Source organism: Carassius carassius, chromosome 43, assembly GCF_963082965.1.
Source record: "Carassius carassius chromosome 43, fCarCar2.1, whole genome shotgun sequence".
Lineage (NCBI taxonomy): Eukaryota > Metazoa > Chordata > Actinopteri > Cypriniformes > Cyprinidae > Carassius > Carassius carassius.
In genome coordinates this window covers 2612402-2622422 of record NC_081797.1, presented here as the reverse complement: position 1 = coordinate 2622422, position 10021 = coordinate 2612402, and the positions used below count along the sequence as shown (strand labels likewise).

At 37.3% G+C, this 10021-nt stretch overlaps 1 protein-coding gene across 2 annotated transcripts in view; it reads left to right on the top strand.

Moving 5' to 3' along the window:
- The first annotated feature begins 654 nt into the window (after positions 1 to 654).
- wnt7bb (wingless-type MMTV integration site family, member 7Bb) overlaps positions 655 to 10021 on the top strand; it is a 41944-nt gene continuing 32577 nt past the window's right edge. The window contains exon 1 of one of the 2 annotated variants that reach the window (XM_059536036.1): positions 655 to 1005. In XM_059536036.1, the coding sequence (XP_059392019.1) occupies positions 935 to 1005 (71 nt within the window). In that variant the 5' untranslated portion in view covers positions 655 to 934. Of the gene's footprint in view, positions 1006 to 3829; positions 4183 to 10021 lie in introns of those variants that run through there. The other variant, XM_059536035.1, reaches the window with a different exon arrangement.

Here is a 10021-nt window from a genome sequence, read left to right as displayed (position 1 = left end):
CATTGCCAAATATAATATTTGCACACATTTATTATGGTGGTGCATTGCATCCAAATCTGTTAGAAAAAGCCAACCGATTAAAATGCATTGCCTAATATATAGTTTTAGACCCCCCCCCCCCACCCACCCATTTTTTTTATTTTTTATGGTGGTACATTACATGCAAATCTATACATAATCAAACCACTGATTCAAATGCATTGCTTAATGTATTATTGGGACCCCAAAAAACAATTTTGAATGTGTAAAGCCACAGAATCACGCAGTCAGGACAACACTCTCTCATCCCTCCCCATGTAGCCCGATTCATGAAATATCAGCCATGAGACATGTCTGCATGGAACGATCACTTTGTTGCATGATTGTGCAATGGACTTGCAGCCAATTTCATTATGAAAAGGGGATGGGCTGAACCTCGATGCCTTTCATTTGCGGTCCGTGCAGCCAAAGCACGTGCTTCATGCCAGTAAAATGCTCTCATCTGTGAGCGTAAAGCTGAAGGGGCGTGGAAAAAGGCTTGTGTTACCTGCCCTAGACTTTCACCTGCAGAGAAATGGAAAGAATTTAACAAACCACCAGCAGCAGCAGCAGCAAGTCGATGAGCCTGGAACATAAAAGTGTCAGCATTCCACCCAAGAGAGAGAAGGAGGAGGAGGAGGAACTTGACGCGCACGGCAGGTTCACCTGAAAACATTCGACTCGCTCCTCCTTGAAAACACAGCATTTGTAAGCATTTGTAACATCTCGCCTTCAGACCTGAGAACGAGACGACAAAGCATCCCAGAGTGTGAGCTGAACCCTGACTATGGCTCTCAGGTTTCTAACTTTCCAGGGAATCAGAAAGACACGTCGGAGAGACAGAAAGAGCGTGTTTACCTGCGCAGGTGGAACAGAGTGGCCGATGTGAGCTGGATTTCTGCACTGATTGGACACCATGGTCAGACCCCTACGCTTGTGGATCTTTAATGTGCTCCTTTGTTTCGGCATCATTTATTCTCGACTCGGGTAAGCGGAGGATCTACTTTATGCTATACTCGTTATGTGCTTTAAACACAATGCATTTGATGTTTACGTTTGAGTAGGTGACACATAAGCTCATGTCAGTGCAGGGTTATTATAGTTAACAAACTAAAACCATAAAAACATTCTTTACTTGAAATAAACATGAATAAAATAATAAAAAAAAAATGTATATATATATATATATATTAAACTGAAGCTAGTTGCCAATGCAACATTTCTTATTTTCGTTTAGTTAAAAAAAACAACAACTAAAAACTAATTTAAAAAAAAAGAACAATTACTAAAACGTTTAATTTAAAATTAAAATAAAATATTTAAATAATCAAATATTCTAATATTCTAAATAGTAATAAAAACTCAATGATACTGAAATAATGCTGTGGTTTAGCTGCTTTTTCATCAACATTTTAAGTTCAAATGTATATATATATATATATATATATATATATATTTATATATTAGGTGATTGCACCATTTTTTTACATTTTGCCTTCACTAGTTCTTATTAAATGGTCCTGCAGTCTTTTTATATCCCATATAGTTTCCGATTAGTATGAGATCATAAAAGATGAATAAAAATACTGTTTAAAACTGTTTTTGATGCATTATGGCCTTCTTCTACACCACAGAACTTGTTAACTTTCCACTAGTATTTCATGTCAACTACCCGTTTACTAAAGGAAAAAAAGTATTTGAATTCATTTTGGAGTTCAAAATGGCACATTTATTGAATACAATGGCCGCTTTCTAATCTAAAAGTTTGCATTGCATTAATTGTGATTATAAATAACATGCAGTTGTTCAGTATGCACTAAGTGTGTACTAAAAAGATCTTTACACCTGCTCATTGACTGGTCTTCACATGTGTAAACTGGATCTTTACATCTATTTTTCTCACTGCATTTGGTCCATGTTTTTCTCAGTTAACAAGTTTAAAGGAAGATCCATGCTGTGGTTTTCTCTTGCTTTCACCTCTCTATACCCTCAGTAATAACAGCATGCCGAGTTGTATTTCCACATTCCTTCACCCTCCAGTTTTGCAAGACTTCACCTGAATTCTTGAGGGATTTGTTTGTATTCCAAGAGAGGGTCGCCTGTCATCTAGACTATTCATGATTTACTTGATATATTTAACTATTTGCTCTCGTTTATTTGCTTTCATTCTGCGCCCATTTGAGAAATTATACTCTCAGCAATGCAAAATGGAATTAGGATATCATATCTAGATCTGCGTATGCCTTTGCATGCACAAACAGATCATAGTTTATCCACCTTTTGAAGTGGAAATCCATTCATGCCGCTGTTTCTTATCCGAAACAGGTGATTATACAGCTTAGAGCAACTTATAAAATAGAAAAGCACCTCATGAGTCACTTTTTTCCTCTTCTCACTTTTGGAAGCACATTTGTCATTATGTCAAAGCTCTGAGATTAATCATGCAATCTTGAGAAGGCATAAAACGGCTCACAAGACCTCATATGACTGAAAGCATGCTTTGAGATCTCTAGATAATGTGGGGTCTCATCAGGTCAAACCTGTTTTGTCATCCCTGAGGCTTGATGTCTGTCACTATACCCCCTTTACCATCTTTCAGTATGATGACATACAGCACATGCAGGTACAAGCACTGCATTTCGCTCAGCACATGAATAAAGCTGGCCTATAGATTTATGGGTAATCTTTTGGACCAGCGTCCTCATGTTTTATCTTCTAAAATTTAGAATCTAAATTGTATTTGTAGCTGAAAAAACACATTATGACTGTTTAGTAAGTGCCAAAAAAGGGCTCTGCTGTTGCTACAAACCTTTATATACAGTGAAATAAAGTTAAAAGTCATGACAGTATTTATGCTATGCCAATCCAAAGATTCTAATAGAAATCGCTGTAACTTCCAAAAACGAACACAATTTCTATTCGCAAGCGACTCTTTACTGCAACATGAAATTACATATTTTCCAGTTTTAAGAAGGTTGATTGACTCCAAGAAAGTTAGCCGGGGAGTGTTTTTTCACTTTTGGCGGTAAATAAATGCTAACGAACCCAGGTCGCCTAGTGTAGGTAAATATCTAAAAATTAGAAAGCGCTAAAGTCTACTGCTGTTATGGTGACTTCAGCAGTTTCGTTAGCATTTATCTACTGCAAAGTGAAAATAGATATTTTGCCTTTTAACATTTTGATAATGGCTGAGTGACCGCAAATAATTTTACCAGGACGCGTATTTTCACGTGGCAATAGATAAAAACTAAATACTAAGGCTAGCCACTGAATAGGTAACCATCAATCGTTCGTACGATCTCAGTCAGGAGGATTATTATTGGATGAAATTTTAATAATGTCACTTTTTATCAGACTACTGTAGATTTTTATAACCCAACAACGTAATGGTTTGTTTCGAAAGTGTTTTAAATTAAGTTTCAGCGCTAAAACACAGTTGAGTTGGACCCTTAATTTTAATTTATGCATTTAGCAGACACTTTTATCTAAAGGGAGTTACAGTGCATTCAGGCTAACGGTTTTTAACTAAAGTGATCCCTGGGAATCGAACCCACAACCTTGCGCCGCTGACGCAATGTTCTACCACTGAGCCACAGGAACTTCCGTGAAAAAAATGGAGCCCATGAAGTGACTGTGTAACTCGCACGTTGATTATATACAAACGACGTGAATATTTAAAGTGGAATACATATCAGTGGGACTTCTGGGTCAATAAGTGAAGCTCTAGGGACCTCTCCAGTGGGCACGGGCGCGCTGTCAGTGTGGCCCCTAGTGGCCCCTTTATCCAAAAGTGGGCGGATGGTGGTGGTGTGATGGTGCCGTCCTCTGCCCAATGGCAGCCCGGAGTCTCTGGAGAGGAGAGAGCCACTTCTGTTTCCATCCCCGAATCTCCCAGAAACCCATCAGATCGCTCCGACTGACCGAACCGCGCGATGATACAGCGCGTCTCCTGCGCACACGCACGCGTCTGGGAGTCACGCGCAGCCTCAAAGGAGCTCCGCTCGCGAACATCACAGACTCGCAACTGGAACTAAACGCGCTTCTTTCTCTCAGTCCGTCAGAAAAGCGTCCGCATGTCACCATGATCCTCTTCTCCTCGCGCAGTGTGCTGCTGTCTGTCTATTACCCGCAGATCTTCCTCATCCTCACCAGCGGGAGCTACCTGTAAGTTTACAAACGTCTAAATCTCTTGATTTCGCGTTCGTACGGTGCAAGTCAAAAGTTTGGACGCACATGACTTGAATTTCTTACGATGGCTTAAATGTTTTAGGGAATGTGTACAGTGTTTGCACTAGGCTCTATATAATATATAGCTTTACAAAACGAACATTTAAATGCATGTTTTGAAATGCATTAGTTGGACAGGTGATGGAAACCCACCTAACAAGTGTCTAGCATGCATGGGATCTCCTTTGATACTGTTTGAGAAACATCCCACACATCCTTTACAATTATCCCAAAGGAACATTCGTGAAAATGCATGCTGGGATCTTTTAGAATGGCTTACTATGACAGATTCCAATATGGAATCCTTTTTTTTCCTTTTTTTTTTTTACAAATCTGGTTAATGAATGAATGTCGAATGTGAGTAGAGCTGGGATCTAGACAAAAAAGATGCTCAAACGTAGGATAGATTTCATTAGCGTGACATGTTCACACATGTTGAGTTTTCATCACTTTACAATCACTCTACAATGTTGAAAAGTCAGAATAAAGAGCGAGTAGATGTGTCTATATCATGTTCGAGGATGGATTAATAAAACATTAACGTTTCGCATTGATCCAGGGAGATTCCTGCATCTGGACTGGTTTTTCTGAATGAACCTGTGATGCGTTGAGTAAATACAGTAGTTAATATTTAGTGAAGATAAGATTCATGAAGGATGCTGTTGATGAGACTCTTAGGAACTTAAAATGCAAGATTCAGTCTTATTTCACAAGATTTTTTTTTTATTCTCATGTAATCTGAAACTTTGAAGAGAAGTCCATTAATTTACAATGTAAGGAATGTTTTGTCAGGTGAACATGAAAAATGTGTCATGTGGTGGTTTTATTCTGATTATTTAATATGACTGAATCATCTTTAGGGTTAGGATAGATAGAAATAGCTCATTAATGAAACAACAAATGAAGATTTCTACTTGTTACAGTGAAAAAGAGGGAATTAAAGTGCAAATCTGGTTCGGGTCAGTAAATGCATGTGTTCAGTGTTGAAGCTGAATAGAAGAGAATTTCATTTGGCCACTGAGTGGCAGAGAAGTTCAGTAAGATTCATATATAAAGTGTGTGTGCATGTTTGTCTGTGTGTGTGTGTTCAATTATGAGTCAGTTTGGTTTTACAGTCAGACGGTTCCTTGGTTCAACCTTCACCTGCTCTAAACACATTTTGCATGCATTTGTTTGCAATAATACTAATGAAATAGAAGACAGTGGGGCTAGTTGTCACACAGAATATTTCTCATTTAATGTTTATTTCTGCACAGACACAAAGCATAAAGCAGTTGAACTTTACCACTATTATTGCTCAAGAAATTAATCCTTATAATGGGGCAAGTTGTCACGATATATGGCGTAATCTCTTTATATCACAGGCCATTTTAAGACTCTTTTAATAAATAAGTTTAACATACGTGCATCTGTCCTAAATTGAAATGAAAAGAAACTGAAAAAACTGCATGCGACAACTGTCTTCGACCTGACTTTTAAGTATTTTTATGAAAATGTGAGAGACGACTAGTAAAAAGCTTTGCTAGAGAGATTTGACTTTTGACTTCGAGCTTTATAGTTGTTCTGTTTAAGCCCTTATGGCAGTTACTCTGTGTGACAACTAGCCCCAGTCTCCCCCAGATTTACATTCATATTATTTACGTTTACAAGTTCAAGTGCATTGTATTTGCATCTTGTCCAAGTGAACTTCTGAACAGAACGTTTGACTGGCAGCGATGCATTTGGTCTCCAAGACGGTCTGTAAATTATTTCTCCTATAATTTCTTTGTTGTGTCTCTTTGTCAAATGACCTCCAGACTATGGTCCTAATTTAGCAGCTGGAGACCCCAAACTCAGTTTTTAAAATAGATGTGGGTTTCTGCTGGCATTAAAGTGAGTAAGTCTATGTATAGCATTGGTTTGCACATCACAAATTGCTTTTACATTTTAAACCATCTTAATTCGGCACATAGCAAATTTGATACATTTTGTGGAATTAATGGCTTTTAAAAGAAGGTTAAAGGGAAGTTTGTGGTCGGTGCTTCTTTCTCGCTAATATTTATGGGAATGTTTGAGTTTTTTAGGAATCTCTCACAGGGTGAATCTACTTCATCTGAAACTATTTTTAATATACTTGTCTATTTCAAACGAGTTTTGTAAGGTTTCTAACACCATGCACGTTGATACTTAGTATAGTGGTTGATTTCCAATAAAAACTTGGTCCCCTCCAATTTATTGTTACATACTTAAAAATAAAATATAAAATGAAACATTGGCTGATGTTATCACATTTTGTTTTCACATAAAGCCTAAACATTGAAAACTTTCGCCATCATAGCAGCATAACTATTTAATCCCAGATGATAAAACAACTTATTTTTGGGATAAATGTAATTTCACTATATGCCCAATTAGTTTGAAGCATGCTCTGCTATTCTCTAAGAGACACAGTTTTAATAAATTGCAGTTTTAGACATATAAATAGGCCCATAAAAGTCACATTTGCTCTTTTTCTCAAAGCTTAAAGATGTACAGTTTGGGGTTTGAAAGTTTTCCGGTGCCACTTTGTCCATGTTGGTAGCTTAGAGTTTGTTTTAGCAGGATTTGTTTTAAGTAGAATGGACTGGGTGATAGCTGGAGCCAAGCGCACAGGGAACATTTATTTTCTTGTGTTTAAAAGTAGAGTGCATTTACTCATCCTGTGGATTATTTATTCCTCATTTACCAGGAAATCCTACTCATGTTTGAAATCTTCCTCGTGAGACAGACCTGATTTATTTTGTTATATTTTATATGGGCCACAATTAAACTTACACTCGGGGCTATTTAAATGTAGAGTCAGTTGGTAAAAACACAGATATTTTCAGATGGGAAAATAGCATGTGTGTTTGGGAGTTAAAAATATCCTCCAGCATTACCTGTAAACTCAAGGACTAGTTAAGTAGCCTTTAAATGTGCAGCTAGCAGGTTACAGTATGTGTTTTTAGAAGTTGAGGTGGATCTTAATACTGATTTTCTTTAGCTATCTTAATCTCGTGTCAAAATTTACTTGAAATGCATGCGAAAATGTGTAAAAAATTTGGTTTTTAAGAAGAGTTGGATGAGTTAATCTTGAGATCTTTCTCACTGATCTTTTCTATAAAAGTGCGAAATTAAATCTCAGTGTATGACACACATATTCCTGAAGCTCACTGCTTTGCGTTTTACATCACAATAACCTGCACTGAAGGATCCAGTCTATATTCAACTTGTTTAACTGAAGACATCACTTGTTTAACCAGAAACAACGTCAGTCGGTGCTTTATGACCGTGGATGAGCAGGACAGCCATAATAAGAGGCTTTAAATGAAAGCCAAATAAATTAAAGAAAAGAGGGTGGAGTGTTTCATTTGTTTCTAGAGCAGCATGTGCTGTGGCCCACAATCTGATTTATGTAGCTATGGGAAAAAACATTTGCAGATGAAACTATGTGATGACTATATCATATGATTAGTTTCGCAAATCCTGTAGTCTTGTGCACACACATTATTTATAAATCTCTCTTTCTCTTTCTCTCTGGTTGCCAGGGTGTTGTTGGTCATTTTGTGCAGGTTGTTGCTATGTGGTTAATATATATTTTTTTTATGATTATGAAGCTTGTTATGTGGTTGCCAGGGTCTTGCTATGTAGTTGATAAGACGTTTTGTTGGTCGTTATGAGTTTGAACCATTATTAATGATACATTTTGAGATCAGAAGTTTTATTGTTTTAAAGAAGTCTCTTCTGCCACATTAATACTTATAATATATTTAATAAAAAATACAGTAAAAATAGCAAAATATTTTTACAATTCAAAATTACAGTTTTCTCTTTGAATACAAGTTCAAATGTAATTTATTTCTGATGCAAAGCTGTGTTTACTCCAGTCTTCAGCGTCATCCTTCAGAAATCATTCTGATTTGCTGGAACAAGAACATTTCTGATTATCAGCAATGTTTGAAACAGTTGTGCTGCTTCATATTTTTGTGGAAACCTTGATACAATTATTTTAGGATTCGTTGATGAACAAAGTTCAAAAGAACTGCATTCACTTGAAACAGAAATGTTTTTCTAACATGATAAACTCTCGCTTGTGATCCGTTTAATGCATCTTTGCTGATGCTGAATAAAGATTTCTGTAAGTAAGCATTATTCACAAACAATATTTCTCTCACCTTGCATTGTATTCTATGGTTTCCCAAAGATAGGCGACACGGGATGCTGCCTTTAGAATCTGCCCACATTGTTTTTTAAAGGTGCTTATGATGCTCTATAGGTAGGCAGCACACAAGGAACAGATCTACAGATTTGGCAGGAAAACTTCATAGTCGTCACAGCGGCCCACCTAATGCCCAAACACACTGGTTTGGATGGCTTTGGAGGCGCTGCATCGCGCCACTATATTAACGTGTGGTGGAGTGTTAGTTTGTGTTCGCTGAAGGGTTTAAATAAACATACACTTTTAGCCGCTCGCCCCTCGCGTCTCCATTATATGCAGAAACAGGAGATTTTCTTAAACACAGAGTGAGAGAGGGGTCCCTCGGCTGCATCCCACATGTGGTTTTTTATTTAAGAGTAATTCTAAAGCCTTTGTGGACAGGAAACACGACCAGAAAAGAAGCAAACCAGCCGTATCCGATTTCCAATGAACATTCCGTGTCTTTGTTTCACGGCGTTTGATCTGTTTTGACGGGGAATCCATAGGTCGCAGCTATTCTCCCAGCAGTGAGAGTGGCCCGTCCACCCCTGCATGCCGTTTCTGCTGACACATGCATTTCTTGTTGCAACTCGCCGCGCTTGCGGTGCAGTCCTCTACAGCCAGTGACGTCACTCTTCAAAGTCGGCATGCGTCTTGCCAGAATTTTACAGCCCTCGTCTCTGACATGTTTGAAAGGCACATATCTGAACGGGTTCAATGCCCGTAAACATAGAAGCCCGCTTGTTTAGCCACGCAGGTTTGTGCAAACAGAGAGCGCCAGAAATTCTCAGCGTGCATATTAAGAGCGCTGTTGAGGGGCTGTATCAACACGAGAAGCCGTTTGATGACAGAGATGTGTGCGTTTGGAACATGACCCGCTTTGTGTGGTCACAGTTGCATGAAAATATGAGTTGAATCAAAAAAGGGGCATGAAAAATATGATCTTTAGAACCAGTCACACATTGTTCTGTTCTGTCGTGTATATTGTTCTCATTTAGTATTTAGTTGTTTTAATCTCTTCAGTCATGTTCAACGGTGGTATTCAATTCTATTAATCTTTACTCTGTTAGATCATGTTCATGGGTGGCATTTTTATTTTATATTGGTTGTATTCAGTTCTATTTTACAGTCATGCATTGACTTGTTCAGTTCTATTCTGTTAAATTTTGGCGTTTATTTCATGTTTGTTTATGTTGTTCTGGTTCTTTCAGTTCTATTCTGTTTTTACTCATTCATTGTTTTTGTTTTTTCATCCTATTCTGCTCTACCATTATATCTTGGATTATTCTATTCTATTCTATATTATAGTTATGTGTTGGCCTATTCACTGATAAATTCTATTCTATTTTATTCAATCAATATTTTGGTCACTTTTATTCTACGTTTACTTCAGTTATGCTGTTCTGGTCTATTCAGTTTTACTCTTTTCATAATTTAAGTTCAGTTATGTTTTTCTTTTTCTTTTCTATTTGTTTTTGTTTTGTTCTGCTGTAAATATATGTCTTGGTCTATTCTACAATTGTTTTTCTTTTCTGTTCTTTTTGTTTTTATTCTATTCTGCTCTAGTTATATCTTGATCTA